General features: G+C 48.9%; 3 protein-coding genes across 3 annotated transcripts; 1 reads left to right on the top strand and 2 right to left on the bottom strand.

Annotated features, from left to right (window-relative positions):
* The first annotated feature begins 566 nt into the window (after window positions 1-566).
* Window positions 567-2,904, top strand: LOC101782626. The gene is made up of 6 exons (XM_012847608.2): window positions 567-618; window positions 722-1,203; window positions 1,886-2,063; window positions 2,162-2,244; window positions 2,337-2,406; window positions 2,489-2,904. Exons 1-6 carry the CDS (start codon window positions 567-569, stop codon window positions 2,602-2,604), a joined length of 981 nt encoding a protein of 326 aa, XP_012703062.1. The 3' UTR covers window positions 2,605-2,904.
* A 7,330-nt stretch (window positions 2,905-10,234) lies between these two features.
* Window positions 10,235-14,937, bottom strand: LOC101782221 (ABC transporter G family member 11). Its single transcript, XM_004976252.4, has 10 exons — window positions 14,473-14,937; window positions 13,131-13,420; window positions 12,873-13,044; window positions 12,616-12,738; window positions 12,383-12,511; window positions 12,079-12,273; window positions 11,866-11,952; window positions 11,510-11,782; window positions 10,921-11,028; window positions 10,235-10,831 (listed from the first exon to the last, which is right to left on the bottom strand). The coding sequence occupies exons 1-10, from the start codon at window positions 14,935-14,937 to the stop codon at window positions 10,499-10,501; spliced, it is 2,175 nt and encodes a 724-aa protein (XP_004976309.1). The 3' UTR covers window positions 10,235-10,498.
* A 4,210-nt stretch (window positions 14,938-19,147) lies between these two features.
* LOC101781819 lies at window positions 19,148-20,551 on the bottom strand. The gene is made up of 2 exons (XM_004976251.3): window positions 19,908-20,551; window positions 19,148-19,807 (listed from the first exon to the last, which is right to left on the bottom strand). The coding sequence occupies exon 2, from the start codon at window positions 19,772-19,774 to the stop codon at window positions 19,334-19,336; it is 441 nt and encodes a 146-aa protein (XP_004976308.1). The 5' UTR covers window positions 19,775-19,807; window positions 19,908-20,551; the 3' UTR covers window positions 19,148-19,333.
* Between the last annotated feature and the right edge of the window lie 206 nt (window positions 20,552-20,757).

The following is a 20,757-nucleotide window of genomic DNA, read 5'->3' as shown; positions in this document are numbered from 1 at the left end:
ACGAAAAGCAACTCCTTCCTGAATTTTTGCGTTTTTAATAACCTAACTCAGTTTGAACTTTGACGAATGCTCCGTGACTGTGCTACGTTTCGTGTTCAATATATATGCAGCATGCACCAATACGAACCTACACATTTCGCAAGCCAATCTCTCCCGCCCTGCAAGAAAGACCAACAAATGTGTTTTACCAACACGCAGAACATCATTTTACTCAGTCCTAAAAAAATCATTTTATTCAAGTAAATGTGTTTTCGCTGATTTCTAGCTTCGAATTGGAAAATTCATTCTTGATTCAGCACACACAATTCCAGCCCATAATCACAATAGACCCGTATGAAATGATTGTTAAGCCCACGGCGCAAAAGCAACAAAGGGCCCAAGTGTGCCGAAGAAGGAACCCCACTGACCACCAGTCACGCCCGACGCCGCCGGCTCTTCTACGGGCGCGAAGCCTTTCCAAACCCGCGCCAAATTCCCCAGCGGCAAGCCCCCAGCACAGCGACTCCCTCGCCGCACAACGAGAAGACGAAGGCAGAGGCCGCCACCGCCGTCGCGGAGCGCAAGCCATGAAGTTCAAGGCCTTCTTCACCGATGATGGCATCTCCCTCCTCGACAAGCGTAAGCGCCATATTACACAAGCACAGCCTCCCCTCTCCCCCTCCCTCTCTCCCGCAATTCGTCGAGCACGTCTCATGCGTCCCCCGCGATTTTTGCCGCGCAGGGTTCCTACCTGCCATGGACAAGGTGGGGCGCGTCTGCCACGTCTTCCTCACGCCCACGCACGCCATGCTCCTCCACAACCTCCTCGGCGCCACGGCCGCGGGGCCCGACGGCGGCGGCCCGCAGTGCGTCGCGCAGTTCGCCAAGGATCTCCTCTTCCGGGAGTACAACCTGTCCTCGCGGAACGGGAACCAAATCGCCTTCTCCGTCGAGGTCGCGCTGCTTCACCGCGCGCTCCGCAGCGTGCTCGCAGTCCACGCGCAGCCGCCGGCCGCCGGGGACGCTGCCGGCGCCGCCGCGATACAGGTGAGGCTCGTCAACAAGCTGCCCGCAGGGTCACGATCCGCCACGCCGTTCCTCACCTTCGAGACCAAGGGCTCCCGCGCGGCCGTCGTGCAGGATGTGCCCATCTCGCGGCCTCTCTCACGCTCCGACGTCGAGCGGTTGCAGGCCGCCCTTGACGCCGCCAAGGATCTCCCTCAGGTGTGTGGCGTTCATCAGTTCATGTAGCATCTTATGGTTCCTAATCAATAATCATGTATTGAAACCAAAAGGTGGTCCTATGGTTCAGGTTCACCCGATTAATTAAGATCCAAATTTAACTATTCAAAGTTACAATTGAGCCTAATGGAAATGATTCTGACTATGCAATTTTTAGTGGGATTATATTCTTGTTGGATGGATGAACTAATACCGTGCTTTTGTTGGTATACATGTTCCTAGTTGAAAGACTGGTTCATGAAGTGAATGGATTCAACTCTGAACTCATTTCTCCTGTTGAAACATTGAAAGATATTTTGGTTCTTAGAATGGGGTTTGATCCAGGAATTTATTCTTAAAAAATATGTGAAAATGCACTTGCCTGCAGTACTGGACAAGAGCAACCTATAATAGCAATTGTCAATAAATTGCAGCAGAATTAAATGCTCTCTTTGTGCTGAAATTGAGTTACACTCTCTAATACATGTTCGGCAAACCAGTTTTAAGCTTTAAACAATCCAACTACACTTTCCTGGGGGAAGTGTTCTTGCAATTTGGAGGGGTCTGTATTTATTCATTTTTATGTTATTATAAGTCCAAAGGCTTGTAGCACTAGTGTGACCTTTTTGCTTAGCTGACAGAAGCCCTAATGGGTGATGATACATGGCGGGTATCCTTTGTGCAGACTCTAGTCCAGGTTCCTGATCTGCCACAATTGCAAAGCTTAGTGGATCGTCTAAAAAATGTTGGTGATCTACTAACAGTAGCTGTTACGCAATATGGCGATCTCCATCTTCAAGTTTCCACTTCTCTTGTTACGGTTGGCTCTGAATTCAGGAAGCTTCGGGTTATTGGCGATCGTGGTAAGATATGGCACTGGGTAGTTTCAATCAGCATTGATTTGTTCATGTTCCGGCCTCTTTTTTTAACTCCGTTGGCACCATACTGCTCTGCATTTCAGCAAATGCACCTGTTGGTGATCAAAATCTGACAGCTTCGACTCGTATGGATATGGCGGTTGAGAGAGGGGAAGCACTTTCAGTGGTATTGTTCCTGAGCTCCACTTATTTTACTCTCCCACTCTTCTCTTCGTGCCATCTATTTCATTGATTTCTTTTCTTTCTATGTTCTTGCAGCAAGTGAATATGAAGCACCTTGTTAAGAGTCTACACTGTCACTTCGCCAAGCCAGACTATACCTTCTATGGTCTGTTTTCAGCTCTAATCTCAGTGACATGTTGTGTTCAACAGAGACTCTTTTCCTTACATTTTTCTCACTATTTGTATAGGCATTGCTCCTGGTGGTGCTTGCTTAACAGTGGTATTCCAGTACTTCATCCCGGGAACTAGATTGGCAGACAAGTCCATTAGCTTCTACTGCAGGCTTCCAGTCCTCGACCCTTGATCCAGTTAAATAATTTACTGTACATAACTAGCTTTATATATCAGCAAAGAATTTTAGGTGAGACTATTAGCTTAGTGCCTTAGCTGTTGCATATTTCTTCTTGCCTACCTCATGACTTGTTTGTAGCTGCAATATATTGACTTCACAGCTAGCGATCTGCTGCTTTATGTGAAAAATATTGAAAGTGCGTTGTAATGGCCATATTGCCATTTTGGCAATCTGCTGGCACTTTAATTGACATGTAAACATATGCTTGGATTTGTTAAGTTTCACTTACCTATTTGAGTCTCTGAATTGATTCTTTATAATTTGATTTGCTGTGCTGTGTGCTTTGTTGATGATATACCTATGAAGGTAGCCTGTGTAAAGCAGGCAAACCGTTTTTTCCCCCCTCAAATATTGGATCATTGCGAGTGTACCAAGTTGCCTATAAAAAGGTTGTTGCCCCTGCAAAAAGCCATCCTCTTTCTTTCATTTCAATGCCCATTAACCAATTATCAAGCATGTAGTTAATAGATCTTGGATGTGTTAACCTAGCAGCTATATGTACAACTCTCCAATAGTTTTAGTATGTTGGCAATAAAAAACAAGTGTCAGACTATTTCTTTGCAATTACAGAAACAGCATTTCTACTCCTATCGGCAACTTCTAATGGCATTGGATCTTAACGATAGCATTACATCAGCGTAGTAGAGCCATGGCTGCGGGTGTTTGGATACTAGATGCTAAACTTTAGCAGTATCACATCGGATGTTTGGATGCTAATTAGGAGGACTAAACATGAGCTAATTATAAAACTAATTGCAGAACCATGTGCCAATTCGCGAGATGAATCTATTAAGACTAATTAATTCGTCATTAGCAAATGGTTACTGTAGCACCACATTGTCAAATCATGGACTAATTAGGCTTAATAGATTCGTCTCACGAATTAGACTCCATCTATGCAATTAGTTTTGTAATTAGCCTATGTTTAATACCCCTAATTAGCATCTAAACATCTGATGTGACATGTGCTAAATTTTAGTGGGGTGTATCCAAACACCTCTTTAGACTCGTGACTGCCATTTTTTGGACATCTTATATGCAAGGCTCACAAGTTTGAATCGTTCAATGCTATGGGATTCATTCTGACAATTTCTTCCTGCTTCAAAGCCCCCTTTCTTGCTACTGTTGACTTTTCTAATTTGTTCCTACTGGTAAAAACTTAGGTTTTTTTTTATCTTGCTCCTACTTTGAAGTGCAATTGTATTTTTACTCTTATTTTTTGAACTTTATGATTTTGCCCTCATCTATTCACAAGTCAATGCGATTTTGCCCTTGGTTTTTGTGTACTTGCCCCTGTTTTGACTATTGATTAGGGGTAAAATCGTATTGACTTGTGAAAAGTTGAGGGTAAAATCACAAAGTTAATAAAATGAGGGTAAAATCACAGTTATACTTCAAAGGAGGGTACAAACACAAATGCTCCTAAAACTTACTATAGATGGCCCGAGAAGGCTCATGTATCCACAAAGCTCTAGCAGGCCGAAGCCCATCTCGTTGAAGAAGGTGGCCTGAAGTGAAGGTCCCTCTGGCGTCTAGCTGGCCAATCATCATCGCCGGGGCATCCCCTAGCTCCAGCTCGCCGTAGAAGAGAGAGGCAGCCTTACCCTTACGTCTAGTTTCTTTCTTCTTCTTGTTGTTGTTGGATCTCTCTTTAAACATCCGGTTTGAGTAGTGCACCTGTTTCTTCTCGTTTGGGTGGGTATTCAGAGTTCCTGTTCGCAGCAAAGTTTTTTTTTAAAATTAATGACGAGCAAAGAATTCGCATTGCCACATTCGAGCAACCCCGGAAATTCCTCGGGTATGCCATTGCTCCACGGGAATCTGTTGCCGCCGACGTCGAAGCTGTTGAGACCGTAGTGAGCAACACGTTCCCGGACAAGGCCGGGCAGCTCGATTTCACTTGAATCTCGGTCGGAAAACCAGGCAATGCAAGCTCGCGCGTCTTGGTGGCCGCGCGCGGCAACCGATGGATGATCCACGCACAGCTTCGTTCAATACATTGATCGTCTTGTCCTCAGCATCAAGCCAGTGCATGTATCAATCGAGCCAAGACCTTGAAGGTTGGATCGGCTGTCGGCGATGCCCTGCGGCGGCGCGCTCACAACGCCCCAGACCGTCCTCGCCGCAGATCGACAAGGCTCGGCGCAAGACGGCGACGACACTGCGGCACGCAGGCTGCCGGCGACGTCGAGCAGCGGTCGTAGGGGCGCCAGCGCCACCCGACCTCCGGCCTCCGCCATGTGGTTCCCGAGATCGGAAACGACCGAGTCAGGCTCCGACCGCGACCGCGCCGCATCCGGGCCGCGCGTGTGCGATCGAACGGCCCGCAGTGACTCGAGGGGTGGACGGTAAATGAAATACCGTCCACCCCCGAGCACCCGACGTGGGTACAAGCGCTTCATCTGCTTGGTGCTCCGGCTCGCCAGAGCGCGGCCGCGTTCCAGCAGCTACCCGCCTTCGTATCATGTTTGCTTCAGCTGATAAGCCAGCTGAAAAGTTGAAATGGCTGATTTGTTGTAAGAGGAAAACACTGTTTGGTGGCTGATAAACCGGCTGAATAATCTGAAGCGAACAGGCCGCTTGCTCCTAGCTGTCAGAAAACCATGGTGTGGGCCCACATGCACCCCTGATTCGGCTCGGCTTCCGTCCGGCGCTGTCCGCCACCGCTGGCCGCTGCCGTCATTTCCGCCCTTGGTCCCGGCGGAGATCGTGAGGCCAATCCCTGGCTCAACAGCTAGCGCCAGCAGTATCTCTGCTCCCGCAGCTACGACCGGACGCCGGAGGCGGGCACCGCTCGCCGTGTCCGGGCCACGCCGCGGTTGTGCCCGCGCCGGCTGGGCATGCGCACCTCGGACTACTGCGCCTCGGGTACGAACGCGAGCGTGGTTGCTACTGATCGACTGATTGTCTACACCTGCAGGATGTGACATGGTTCGTCAGTGCGCCTGCTTCAGTGGTCCGAAGAACTCATCCTGCTTCTATTGCTCCGGATGTGTGCATAATTAACCAGGTTCAATTCCTTGTGCAGGTAAACCGTGCAAAAAATGCCTAGTCCAGTTCAAAATGTGTCAAACCCTGGATGCTCTGTTTGGTTCATGAATGGAGCAAATCAAGTAGCACCTTGAGACAGGCAGAAAAGTTACTCCTAAGATTCTGGCTGCAGTGTAAAGAGCCAACAGGGAATACGAAGAAATGCATACAAACTTGGAACATTCACTTGCAGTGCGTGCGCCATGGTGGCCTTCGCGGCAATACGTTGACTCTCTTCGTCCTTGTCCTCCGCACAGGCATCGATCGAGCCACAACAATCGCTGTCGACGATGCGCTAGCATGGCTCGCCGCAGACATGGCGGTCCAAAGTCCTGGGAACGCGTTCGTCGGCAAGGCTCGGCCCAAGGCGGCGGCACGCAGAAGGCGTTGCTCGGCCCGGCCATTTCGTTTCCCGCATAGCACCACGGATGCACTGCCGGAGCGAGCAGCTCCTGAGCTTGACCTCCGGCGCTAAGCAGCGGCGGGACTCCGGCGTCCTCGAAGCATGTGGCTCGGCCAAGTCAGACTGCGTCTGATCCGCATCCGGGCTGCATATGTCATCCATCCTCCAGCATTTTGAAGAGTACAAGAGGGTGTCCGGATCTTTATGACGTGTTTGGATCCTGGAGTTAAAATTTAGTCCGTGTCACATCGGATATTCGGATGCTAATTAGGAGGACTAAACATAAGTTAATTACAAAACTAATTGTAGAACCCCTAGGCTAAATCGACGAGACGAACCTATTAAGCCTAATCAATCCATCATTAGCGAATGTTTACTGTAGCACCATATTGTCAAATCATGAACTAATTAGGCTTAATAGATTCGTCTCGCGATTTAGCCTAGGGGTTGTGAAATTGGTTTTGTAATTAGTCTATATTTAATACTCCTAATTAGTGTCCAAACATTCGATGTGACAGGAGCTAAAATTTAGTTCGGGAATCCAAACACCGGTTTTCATAGATTGTTTATGATCTGCTATCAACTTAGTTCGGGGATCCAAACACCGGTTTTCATAGATTGTTTATGATCTGCTATCAACAAACTGCCACAGGGAATTGCAGGGAGGTGAGATCTATTCAGAGTTTACGAAAACTTACGATTATTTCTGATGCTCAATTTAGCTTTGAGCCTAGAACGTTGTGAAAAAAAAAGAAACTGAGCAAAATCCAAAAGAGAAAACGCTTTCCCAAAAATGGATCCGAGGGTTGATGCTCCGAATCTTTCTTGAAGATTTCTGTAGAGCCCATGCGCTCGACAGTGTCCCCCCATCCTACTGCGTTTTTATCTGAACAAGAGTCTGCCTGCATACCACATGATATCTGACTATCTGTACGGCGCCTCTCTATCTGGTGCTATTTTCTTCCCGTGTCTTATTTTTAGCACGTGTCACATCGAATGTTTAGATACTAATTAGGAGTAGTAAACGTAGACTATTTACAAAACCAATTACATAAGTGGAATCTAAACGGCGAGACGAATCTATTAAGCCTAATTAATCCATCATTAGCAAATATTTACTGTAGCAACACATTGTCAAATCATGGACTAATTAGGCTTAATAGATTCATCTCGCCGTTTAGATTCGTCTTATGTAATGGGTTTTGTAAATAGTCTACGTTTAATACTTCTAATTAGTATCTAAACATTCGATGTGACGGGTGCTAAAGTTTAGCAAGTGGAAGAAAACATGCCCTAGTTACCTTCTGCATCTACCATGGCATTTAAGAAGGCCAAAGCACATATCAATCTGACCGACACCTCCATTCAGATCCCAGGTTTTCTCTACGACTCTACTCGTGTTTTTAGTAAATCTTACTCTATTTTTACGGCACCAAGAAATACAAACATGTTAGATTCAGCCCTGATTATTTTCTTCTCCTATTAGCAACATTCCAAAATACTAGTGTTGGTTGCATTGTAGAACACAGGAAAAATTAGGGAGAATTGTTAGTGCTTGGAACATGGAAAATGGGATATAGGCTTTGAAGTTGAAGTGTTGAACCCATGTCCTGTGCCTGGCACAAGGGGACCAAACTGAATCATTCTGTACTATCGTCTTTTTTTTTACATAATAACTGTACTAGGGTTCTTGATCTGGCTTGAAACATATACTTAGCTCCTGTTGCTACTGGCGGCTGCACCAATTAAGGTCGATCAGTAACTATAACATGGTCATGTAGAAATTGTGTCGGTCATTACCATTACAAACACAACTTGAATGAATCCATGTGAAATGTTTGAAACTTGTCAACCTACTTTTAATCACAAATAGTACCACATTGATCTTGTTAGATTCAAATGGGGCATTTACAATTCCTTTAATATGTAGTACTACCACTTTGTGTAACGCTCAAGCCAGCAAAATCAATGTGACTATACAGTGTAGCCATGTGAGCCGTACTCTTGAGCCTTTAGGGCATGCTCAATGTATCTGGTCCACCATAACCTTAAGAGTGGGCCCATAAACGGTTGATCTTTGTTTCAGCCATACTCACAATGCTATTGTCTAAATTGGACCGCAAGATGAGGGGGCTGTTCGCTTCAGCTTATAAGCTGGCTGAAAAGCTGAAACGACTGATTTGTTGTGAGAGGAAAATACTGTTTGATGGCTGATAAGCCGGCTGAATAAGCTGAAGCGAACACCCCGGAGGTCCACACAAGATAAAAAAATCCTGCATTCCAACTCCCCATCCGTCAATCTCTCCGCCCCATGTTTAAACATGCCATGAAAGAGAAAGGAGGGAGAGGAGAGAGAAGAAATTAATTCTTCTTTCCTTATGGTGAACCGTAAGCTTGAGGTGCTCCTTTAAGCTTTTTTCCTTGAGGTGCATCCCCATAATGTTTTAATGCTATCTTTTTCAGAGTAATGAGTGGCTTAAGGCTACTTTTTTCATACATTGTGGTTGCCCTTAGACCAATCTCAGTGCACAGTTTGATCGCAATGTTACCAAGACTGCCACATCAGCTTTTCAATGAAATAAAACTCTCTCTCTCAATGCAGAGTTTCGTTGCACAATTTCATAGAAAGACTGCAGCATTTAATTCTTATAAGATGTTGTGATCAAATGTGCCATGAGAACTTTGTAGCCTCTACAGTTATATCAAATGTGCCATGAGAACTTTGTAGCCTCTACAATTGTATCTAAATTAAGTATTAGCATAGTACTATGCTGACATATATAGAGTTACTCGGTGTAGCAGTTCCACATTCAGATACGAAGAAGTTCCACATTCAGATATGCAGCAGTTTAACATTCAGATATGGATTAGTTTTACCTTCAGACTAGAGTGCTCGCTGCCACCCAAATTAAAGCGATAAATGACCAAAATATGGAATCTGGCAAACTTAAAAACCCCACTGCCACTCAAATTTTCATCTTCTTATTTCCTACATAGTGCCTCCCATCTTCTGAAGCCTTCCATCATCCTATTTACTGGCACCTTGTCTCCTGAAAATGGACGGCAATATTTAATAATATGTTCACAAGTAAAATTTTCAAGAGCCAGATTTAACTGGCATATATATAGCAGCACAAGCAGATATGTCTCACACTTCAGAACCAATGCATATAATTACCAATTGGACAAAAACAGGGAGTGAAAATGGCAAAATAATATTTACTGAATAAAACATCGGAATGGTGAAATAGGAAGATGATACCTACTGATAATTATTGACGGGCTAGCATCTACAACAGGCTAGCATCTACACCAGATGATAGCTAGTGCCAAATTTATCTGCACTGCTTCATGAATAAAAAGAAACATAGGTTTTTCAGTTTAATCAATCTGACTAACCTTACATTTGTGAACCGGATCTACTTGACCCTATACCCGGCCAGCCCATAAATCTGACGAGCAGGGCATCCTCAGCTATCCAATTAAGCAATCAAGCAACCCAAACAATTTTTTTTGTCAAAAAAAGCAACCCGAACAACACCTTGATTGGGATTTGTTTTCTACTGATGCACAAACTGAACGAGAGGGAAATTACCTAGGATTTGTGGAAGAGGATTGACCTCCGTGGCTGCCAACATGCTGCACTTGGCGGAGGCTGTCATGGTGAAGATTCCAGGTTCACGAATCCCTGATGTGGTGACGCGTAAGTTAGACCTCTCGGTGAAGAAGCCGTCCGTTTGCAGGGGCCGCCATTCTTCTCTAGGCCCGCCATCGAATGGCACTGCTGCGCGGCCTACGTCGGCAACGTCGCAGAGACCTACCATAGCCATCGGCCACTCGATGAGATTGGAAGGGAGAAGTGAGGCGAGATATGGATTGGAGATTGGCGGGAAGCCCGGCGGGAAAGCTTGCGCCACGCGGGAGATCGACATAATCACAGGAGGAGCTCCGCGCTTCGCACGGGATCCCCGCCGCCGCGTCTAGATGAAACGAAGCCCCTCAATGCAGTGTCGTCCGGTTTCCAACATCTGGGTAACTGGGGCTTGCTCGTTTCATCACCGTGAAACGATTGTTTTCTCTTTCTTCGTATGGTTCCATGTCATCATAATCATCTACGTAGCATCTTATTTATTTTCATGAAACTACCACTGAGACTGGCGTTGTTGGCGCCAACCATTTCTTCATCTGTTTTCAAAAGGAGCCAATAAATCCTGAACAATCAGTTATGTGTCACTCTGCATTTTTCCGATGCCACTTTGCTCACATTACATGTATGTATACCTGTACCCAAATTAGCTTCAGTTCCAAAACGTATGATACCAGTTCCTCATCTTAAATACGTACAATATAACACCAAGAGCTGGGGGAGAAATGCCCTATTCCTGCTACCACCCAAAACAACAGCTTTATCCTCTAGCCCTCGTTGGAGCCAAGCTCTGGATCAACAACATAGCCTCGTAGGGAGGGTGTCTTGCCGAAGGTGGCGCTTGGGCCTTTGTTCTGCATCCTTTTCCTGGCGACGTGGCCACGGATCCATGGCAGCACGTCCTCGTTGATCTTGATCATGAGGAAGAACAGGATGCGGTAGATGAAGATCATGCTGAAGATAACCGACAGATCAATCCACTTGGACCGATCCACATTGATCTGGAAGATGTACTTCAGGATGAAGTCACCAGGGATTTTGGGTTGATCCGGGTACTGGTTGTCAAATACGAGGCCTTTCATGTCATTCTGGCATTGGCCCTGTAAGATGTATAGAGTTTGATGTCAAGTTTCAGGTTGGAGTGTAGTGTGCATTGTATTTATCTGCTACTGTGTGGAACCGAATTTACCTGCAGTGCCCAGTAATGGAAGCTGATGTACTGCATGGGGTATCTCCAAAATGGCTTTGGGATGTCATACGGAAGTCTGAAGTATCCCGAGACCAGCATAAATATTCCCTGTCCAAGGAAAATTGTGAGAATTTCTTCTTGCTAAGCCCCAGAGCTGGAGCTTTCTATGGAAAGTAAATTGATGTTTGTTTTGTGGTGGCATGAAACTGTTCAACATAACTGAAACATTGGACTACTGTTAAATATCTTTTGCAGTAATAGCTAAAGCAAGCCAAATATTTTTGCCACAGATAGTAAATACAAGTTCAATGGTAAATTGCTGAACTTGTACTGGAATATGTAGTAAAGCTCCAAATAATACTGGTGAGGAGTGGTTATATGACAAGCTGGATGCCTTACAAGCTTACAACCCTTACTGGATCAGCACAAGGTAAAGTCCTTCGTATTGTGGTCCCAGAAAACCTTACCAAGTTTAGGGGCTCTATAATTCATGATTTCATCTTAAATGTCACATGGTCGTTTATGTCAACTTGTGCCATATTGTAGGGGCATGGAAAATGACATGAGAAAGGGGGTGAAAATGCCATACCTGAATTCCAGCTCCTATGATGATACCCATGAGAAAATTGGGAATGACACTGGCAATTGCCATCATTAAGCTTTCCACCACGGTGACACTGGCGTAGAGGTTCAACACGAAAAAGATGTAGTGTTCAAAACCAGGATGAAGGCGCACCATAAAGTAACATATGGTTCCCGACAAGAAGCATATTAGAATCAGGAACGGCGTTGCTGAGATAGTGTTGCTGATGACAAACGATGCAACACCATAGTGCCCATTGAGCCGTTCCCGCTGGAAAACCTATATAAATGAAGCAAACAAAAGGTGAGGACAGTTCATAGCATTTCTATCTTGCAGGTGAAATATCACAGCCTGAAGTCCACCTTCATTTCTTCGACAAATGAAGGGAACCCTCCAATGGACATGAATGTGACGAACCCAAAGACGAACGCAGAACAGGCAGCCCTGGCCTGCAGAGACAAGGTAGTGAATGCATTAATCATTCATATGTTTCATGACATTGCTCATGTGACTGCATTATTGTGCATTCATATCAGTCCGGCCCAGAAGTTCATATTTCTTTTCTTCATGCTTACCAGGATGGATGTGTATTTGGTGCCGACGTCCAGGTATATTGTGCCGATGCAAACGGTCACAAGGAGATAGATCAGGAGCCTGAGCCAGTAATACCCAAAGTCCCGTGACATGTTGATGAATGAACGCTTGGTCAGGGTGCAAGCCTGCATCAGGAAGCTGGCCTGGCTGCCGCCTGAATCCAGCACCGTTCCTTTCTGCAACGAACAAGATGGTTATTTCCTGCCCCCAGATATGATATTAATTATGGACACCAAAAACAGGTACAACATATCAATGTTGCTTTTGATGACTCAGAGCACGTACTATTCGCGAGATATCATTGACTTTCTCCCTTGCGGCGTAGTAATACTGGGACCTGCTGTATGATGCAATCAACTTCCTGATGGCTTCTGATGTGGTCATCCTATCCAGGGGGTCGTCAGACCTCTCAATCTTTTCATGAACACGAAATGTTAGATCATTTATTTACAGCAGAGAACAAGCATCAAAATTTGCAAATTTTATTGTATTTGTCTATTGACCAGTTAGCTGCTTACCCTTGCTTTCATTGATCCTTTGAGGGTGGCCTTCACCTTGTCGAAGTCAGAGTTGACGCACCTCAGGAAATGGTCAGACGGATTCCTCAGAGGCGGGCAAGGGAAACCGGCTGAAGCAAAGAACTGCAGGTGAGCAAGGAGTCAGTCGACTGATCATGCTATGCTGTGTGTAATTACAGTTACGGTGATGTGGAGGCATGCGTTCCGGCTGCCAACTGCTAACAGTGAGGGAGATGGGGCAAGGAAGTAATAACTACCTCACATGCTTGGGATGCTTGGCCGAAGTAGACGGTTTTGCCACTGGACAGCAGGAAGAGCATGTCGAACAACTCGAACACCTCACTGCTGGGCTGGTGGATGGAGGCAATCACTGTCCTGCCATCCCTGGCCAGGCCCCTCAGCGTCTGCGTGACAAAGAACGCAGACGAGCTGCACAAATACACAACCGTCGCACGGTTAGTTTACTCGGTAACATTTACTAGCAGCCTGTCCTCTTATCCGACGACCTAAGGTACCTGTCGAGGCCGCTGGTGGGCTCGTCGAGGAAGAGGAGGCGCGGGCGCATGAGGAGCTCGAGCGCGATGCTGACGCGGCGCTTCTCGCCGCCGCTGACCCCGCGGAGGTGCCAGTTGCCGATGACGGTGTCGGCGCAGTCCTGGAGGCCCATCTCGATGATGGTGCCCTCCACGAGCGCGCGCTTGTCCTCCCGCGGCATCTTGTCCGGCAGCCGCAGCAGCGCCGAGTAGCCGATCGTCTCCCGCACCGTCAGCGTCCCGATCAGGTTGTCGTCCTGCGTCACGTACGCCTGCATAAACACAAAAATTAATCCATCCAGTTTCTCTAACTAAAAAACTCGGCGCTAATTAACCGAGCAAGCCAACTGCTTTTGCGTCTGCAGAGACGCGTTCTCCGTGTAACGCCATAAATTCAGAGCAGGATCAGAGAGCAAGCCCAGCTGTCAGAATTTATGCTGTGTAGGTGGCTTCAGCCGTTCAGGCTCGCTCTCACAGCAGCCATATTGACAGCCGACCTCTCCCTCCTTTTCACCTCACGAAATTAACACGAGATGGCAGTACGAAATTTTTGGCATCGAGAGTGGTGTGGCGCCATCGAGCCACCGGGGCGAATTAAATCCACGCACCTACCTGCATTACACGCCGGACCGGACCAGAGCTCGACGCGTAGCCGTGCTCTCGCCATCTGGGACGGATGCGAGAATAAACGGCCAGAATCGATTGGATTGGAAGTGTATCCGTCGCTAATTACTACCGAGCCGGCTAGCCGATCTCTCGCTTCTCTCTTGCACGACATGAAATAAACCGTTTGTTCTGTATCTCTCGTAGCACTGGTATGTAGTCAAGTGTAGCTGTGCATCTAGGTCTAAAAGGAAAGTAGCAGTCCTAGTGAAGTGACTGTATGTATAACTACACATATTCATTTTTGGGGAAACCTATATATGACCACACTGCACAAATACGATTATAGCAAATATAGCAAGATGATTTTTTTTAAAAGTTGCCCACTGCACTGTGTTTAAGCACACCATGCATGCAGATTACCAGATCCTGGCCCTTTCAAATACGATTTGCATGCTGCCAGGTGCCAGTTATGGGCGGTAGATTCGAACTTGGACAGATCCTATCAAGAAACCCCTAATGGAACTGCTACCTTGCTATATTTGTATGATCTGAACTGAAGTGGTAGTACGGAACGCTTGATGCTCAGAAATAGAACGGTGGATTTTTTTTATTTCTTTTCAGATGAGAGTAGTGAATCAAAGCTTATAGCTCATGCGATGAAGCGAGAAGCAGGTGCATGCAAAAATGGTTGGACACAAGTCATACAACACGTACGTACCGCGGCGCCGAAGGAGAGCTTGGCCTTGCGGCCGTTGAGGAGCACGTTGCCGGAGAGGAAGGCGTTGGCGGCGAGGCGGCCGGCGAGGGCGTCGAGGAGCGTGGATTTGCCGGAGCCCGAGGGCCCCATGAGCGCGGTGAGCGAGCCGGGCTCGGCGTACCCGGTGAGCTCGTCCAGCACCGTCTGCGTCTTGCCGGGGCCCAGCGCCACGGTGACGCAGAGGTCCTTCCAGGTGAGCCTGGCTGACACGTCGCCGATGAGCGCGGCGGGGCCGGCGCCGGGGGGCAGCGCCTTGCTGTCCCGCCACAGCGTCTCGCTGAGCGGGCTGAGCCCCACCACCATGGCGCCGCCCGCCGCCGCCGCCGACGCGTTGGCCTGCAGCTCCACCATGGCCCGCCCGGCCGCCGCGGACCGCGGCGTCGTGCCGTCGCCGCCGCCCTGCTGGTCTCCGCCGCCCGGTCTCATGGCTGGATCGAGCGCGAGGATTCGAGGGCTGGGAAGTCAGGAAGGAAGAGGGCTAGTGGTGGGGCGACCGGGAGCCAGAGGCGCGTCTGGAGAGAGCGGCCGGTTTCGATGCAGTGGAGAGGGCAGCTAGCGCGGGCAGGAGTTATAAAGGAGGAAAGCATGCATGCACAATAAAGAGGGGGGAGGAGTTAATGGATGGACGGAGCAATCAGAGAGCAGCGAGGCGAGCAATGGAGCTGTGAGAGAGCGAGTCACTGCACTGAGGCCACCACTTAATAAACTGCCAACCAAATTGTCTCCGTCATTTGGGTTCCTTCCATCGCCTCATCACCTCATCATGCATCCTCTCTACAGTTCTTATTAAGTAGGAGTACTGTACTGCCACTATTTTGATTGTGTAGTTGTGGTTTTCTATAACAGTCTCAAAATACAATGAAACCAAATAAGGTTTATCACATCACATTCACACCAAGCGTGCGATGGACGGAAAATTGATGTTTTTTAAGACTTCCAAGATTTTTTTTTATATAAAGAAGGCTAGGCTTCCAACCCTTGTGATGGCCTTGGAGGCACACTGCCAATTCACGAACTGTATCGTACTTAACGTCGTCAACTGCACAAACCCGTGCAACAGCAGTATCGCCGCAAGGTTACAGCAAAACACGACTAGTATAAAAACGACGTTGACGATCGAACTGGAGCGGATCGTCGGAGTCCGGCGAGGGAACACGGAAGTCAAGAGGGCTGGGGCCGGGCCAGAGCGAGCAGGCCACGACGGCAACACGTTACGGCCCCGACGCCGTCCACAGGCACTGCACACATGGCCGCACACGCCACATGATGAAGGCGAGAGGAGAGGAGACGGGTGAGAGATCAGATCGATGGATCCAGCCAGCTGCAGGCCGCATTTATAGCGGGTACTGGTGGACGTTGGCGTTGTACTTTCCTTCATCGCCATACCTTCCGGCTCGATGGCTCATCGCCGCCCCCTTTTTATCCCCATAATTCTCGGTTCTTGTGCGAGCATTCAATCGCGCCCCGCCGGCCCGTCTCCCTTTTCTTTTCTCTCATTGAGAGTCGTTTCGCAGCGGATTCAGATCGCCAGCACCCGGAACGGATGCAGACGACAGCGAGCGATGGCGTGCAGTTCGACTGATCGAGATAGCATATGGCATGACAGATACTAATAACCATGAGTAGGTCATGAAAAGGGCGTATGGGTTGTGCCAATATGGCGTGACAATCCTGGGATAAACCTGTGATTGAGTATATCGTTTCAGTGCAAGACAATCATTCGGAGAGCGTGAATACAATACCAGAGTGTTAGGTTTCTACCTGTAATTAAGGTAGCAAACCTCACATCGCATGATGGTTACCCAGTTCTTGGTGAACGATGGAAGAAACTAAGTTCATGTTTTGATGTAGTATAGCTGATGGACTAAACCTGATATTGTCAGAAGAAAATTATTGGTGCCAGTACGAGTACATAGTGGTGGTACTCGACGTTCGAATTGATGGACCGCGAGAGGACACAGAAAATGGTGCGATGTGTCAACCTCCGTTGATCATTAAGCTCCGGTCCGAGAGAGCCGCTCCCAGAATCATTAAGCTCAGATCCGGCACCAGCAGCTGCTGGCTGGTGACCAAAAAAAAAAGTTGACAACAGCAAATCGCCTCCAACTTCCGAGACCCCACGCGTCCTTGGCCGCTTGCTGCGGGCTGCTCGATCGGTTCCCGTCCTCGCAGTCGCAGCCAACGTACCGTACGACTCACCTCTCACCTCACCCCTGGGCGGTTGGCACAAACAAGAAAGTTTCGCGTCGGCACACAGGCAAGCCATGCGTGACACGGCTGGCTGGCAAACCCGCCGGCTGATGGAATGCCGGCATGCTGCCTCCAAAACTCCGTTCAAAACTCTCACGCGGCGGCCGGACCGACACGTACGGTTGGCTGTTGCTGCGGCCGGCCGGCCGCCGGCCTATGACTGAAGCCTCCATGCTGACCAGCGGAGGAGACCGAGTTCAGAACTCGGACTCCAGGCAGAGCTACTAGCTGAGATCTCCTCAACTGCCATCCTCCCAACAAGACGAGTGGTAGACGAGACCGCGCCAGGGGTTTGACCACGCTACTGACTGCTAGTCCTGATCCTGCTAGCTAGCTGCACATACAGAGCACCGGTGCTACTGGCTACCGGGCCGGGGAATCCATTAATGACATCGTTAGCCGAGGCGCGCGCGGGCGAGAGAATCAGAGAACGAAAACCCCGTGCCGCGGGCAAAGACCGATGGGAACGGGTCCTGCCTGCCGCCCTGCCGTCCTGGAGGGAGGAAACCTCGCCGCGGCCGCGACCGCTGGACGGGGGCAGCCGGGCGGGCACCGCGTGGTCGCACTCACGCAGGTGGCGTTGTCCGTTGCATTGGGGGTGCCGTGCCGTGCCGTGTAGTTGCACGTCCATCTCGCGGCGCCGGGCAAGTAATGAGAGCCCTGGCCTAGCTAGCCCTCCGTCCGGCCTCCGGGGGCTGCGCGCTCCAACTCCAACCGCTCGCGCACGTCACGTCCACCGATCCGCGACGGCTGCACGCATCTATCTATCCATCCCTTCGCTCCTTCCCCGCCCCGCCGGGTTTACGACGGAACGGCGATGCGCAACCGCGCGATGGCGATGCGCGTCGCGGATCGGAAGCCGCGGCAGCGAGGGTGCCACGCGTGCGAAACGAGCGCGCTCGGCCTGACTCAGCTGCGCGCGGTTCTAGCGTAGCAGTGGGCATCGCGCTGTTCGGTTCCTGGCGGCTTGCGCGGCGTCACCTGTTCCCCGGCCGCTTGGATCCCTGCTAGCTGGGCCCTGGACCCTCTCGCCGCATGGGCACATGCTACATGTTTTCAGTCTCAAATCATGTCCTCCATTCAAAATTATTATTTTTTAAATATAAAGATTTAGACGGAGGAGGCAGTAATGAAAGACCACTTCCCCCTCGGTTTTTGTCCTCTCCAAAAGGTGTCTTCGATGTTTCGGTGGCCGGAGCCAGCGTGGTACATGAAAATTGAAAACGGATGGAGTGATAGTGATGGATAAGCCTACAAATCGATTTATGTCAGGACAAATTGATTTATTTTGGATTAATCGGGACATAACGTGTTGTACTAGTACTACTAGGACTCGTCTAAATCCATCTACAGTGCTGTCCAAAATTCGCGTTCTCCCAGCATCATACGGTCACCGCGACGTGCGCCGCTTTCACTTCCGTAAGTAGAAAAATTGGCATGACCAGCGGTTACCGATCGACGTGACAACACCGCAGCATGGGACGATCCACCGTTGAACCAATTCGTGATGGCAAGATGAGCTTTCTCCCGGCCAAGGCCGAGCATGCAAGTAGGCTACAAGATGGCGTGTCCGCGCACGGTAGGTTCGAATCGGTCATGACGCATGAGTCATGCCGCGGCCTGAAACAGACAGGGGTTTTCCCTGTACTGTACGGCTCGCGCAGGTTTTTGGCTGTCCGAAATCTTCGTAGCACTCGAGAAACCGGGGTGTTATTAGGCAGGCAGAGGCAGCAACCAACAGCCAGGACTCTCAACCGCAAACCACACAGAGTAATAGCGAGGTCTCTTTCGTTTCTTGGTCAATCGTGTTAGGTGAGATGGCGGGGGATTCGGCGAATGAGCTCGCGCGAGCTAGGCACTCCAAATTTCAACTTTGATACTATGTAAAAAAAAGATTTCTCTTCACATCAAACTTGCGGTACATGCATGGAGTACTGAATATAGACGAAATCAAAAACTAATTGCACAATTTTGTTGTACTTTGCGAGACGAATCTTTTGAGCCTAATTAGTCAATATTTGGACAATAATTTACAAATACAAACGAAACGCTACAGTTACGCTACAGTAATTTTGGTTGTCCAAAGTTGAACAACTAAACAAGCCCTAGTATTCCCCGGGCAATGATCGATCGTGCCCATCTGACACCGTCCTTGGCACGCGTCTCCTTGATTAAAAGTGCAGACGGTTAGCAGTTCGTTCAGCTTTCCCGTCAGTCGTCAGGAAGCTCAACCCTGAAAGCCCACACGCACCTCCCATACCCCCACAACTGCTGGCTTCTACACTTTCCTCCCAAAAAAAAAACAAAACAAATGGCCGCTACAGAAGTTGCCAGTGTACCATACAGTACTGTACTACTACCATGGAAGTGAGCGTAACAACTGATATTCAAGTGGAAAAATCCGAATCCAAATTCCAAAACGTGCTGACGGGGTACAGTATAGAAATCACAATATTCACTACGACCTACTACCGCACGGAACAGGGTTCTGCATCTTTATTCCACCGAGCCTACGACGACAAGAAGTAGCAACTCCGGCGACGCGAGTACGCGACGCGGCGCGATGCGCGATCTAGCAGGTGGGCACGCACTTCCTGCACTTGACGACGCATCGGGAGGGGACGTGGGTCAGGCTGGCGGCGCGCAAGGCGCGGTAGCACCTCTTGGCGCAGATCACGCGCCTCTTCCGGCACGCCGCGGCGCTGACGCAGCCCGCGGACTTCCTGGCGGGCCGCCGCCTCCGGGACGCCGCCACGGCACGCAGGTTCTTCGCCTCGGCGTCGGCGTCGGCGTCGGCGGTGGCGTTCGTGGCCGCGGCGCGCCAGCCGTCAGCCCCCGACGACCGGAACATGTTGCCGGCCCTGGCGATGAACTCCCGCAGCTCGCGGCCCAGGATGGCGGGAATGCTGGCGCCGCTCTCGTGAGTGGCGGCGGCGGTGGCAGCGAGCGAGAGCCTGCAGCTCGCCATGGCGATGGCCAGCAGGAGCACTAGCACGACGCCGGAGCTCTTCATGCTTGCTGGCGTGTCGGCCACCTTGACCGTGATCTGTCCAGCAGATCAACTCACGCTAATCAATACTGTTAAAACTCTACTCTTATATAGGAGAAAGTCCTCAGGATGGCATGGAAACATCTGCATGAGCTACCTAATTCGAGCGAACGTCAAATGCGTGGTGACGAGCAGGCGGGGCGTGAAGCGTGAGCCGCCCGGGTTGGATGTTGGATCGAAGTAGATAAACCGGCCGGTAAAACGCAAGATGGCATGGAATGGAAATCTCCCCTGCTGCTTTTCCCTCGTAAAATTCCTGGCAAACTCGATGAGGTCATTTGAGCTGATTGCAGGCCCTTTGTCTAGTCACTTGCATGCATGACTGTACAATTCCTGTCCACGTGCCAGGAATATATGTGTATCGAAATGGACTTGTAAACAGAAAAGAAAAGGAAAGAAAGTGACATGTCAGGTGACAGGGCACCAATCGCCATATTTTATACTAGCAAAAAGAACAAATTATTTCGTTCATGATTATTAGCCAGGTGTCTGTTCTATGACCTGCTGAACAATGTAAATCAGCACACAACAGTGATGTATCATGTGTCGCAGCGCTTCCAATCATACCATTCTTACAACGACATGACAGGATGTATAATTGAAATGTCAGTATGCTAGCGCGAAAGATTGTTATCTTATCTGTACATGCTCCTGGTACCCTTTGTCTTCACAAATAGTAATGTGATGTGCAATGAATTTAAGTTGCCTTGCTTCATGGATGCTCTATCCATGCTTCTCTCCCCCATTTTCAAATAGTAGCAAATAAAAATCTGTGTTGAGCACACTATCCTAATGCTAGTTTCACTTATTTTCATCACTTCAGTATCTACTAATATCATATTCCAAATTATTAAGTGACAAAATTTACGAAACTTTTCCCATGTTACGGGAAATGTTCTGAACTTGAGTTCATGGCGTTTCTTCATCAGCATTAAAGGGCAATCCCT

The sequence above is a fragment of the Setaria italica genome, chromosome VII (assembly GCF_000263155.2).
Source record: "Setaria italica strain Yugu1 chromosome VII, Setaria_italica_v2.0, whole genome shotgun sequence".
Taxonomy (NCBI): Eukaryota; Viridiplantae; Streptophyta; class Magnoliopsida; order Poales; family Poaceae; genus Setaria; species Setaria italica.
The sequence above is the reverse complement of the archived record's forward strand: the minus strand, read 5'-3'. Positions and strand labels throughout refer to the sequence as shown.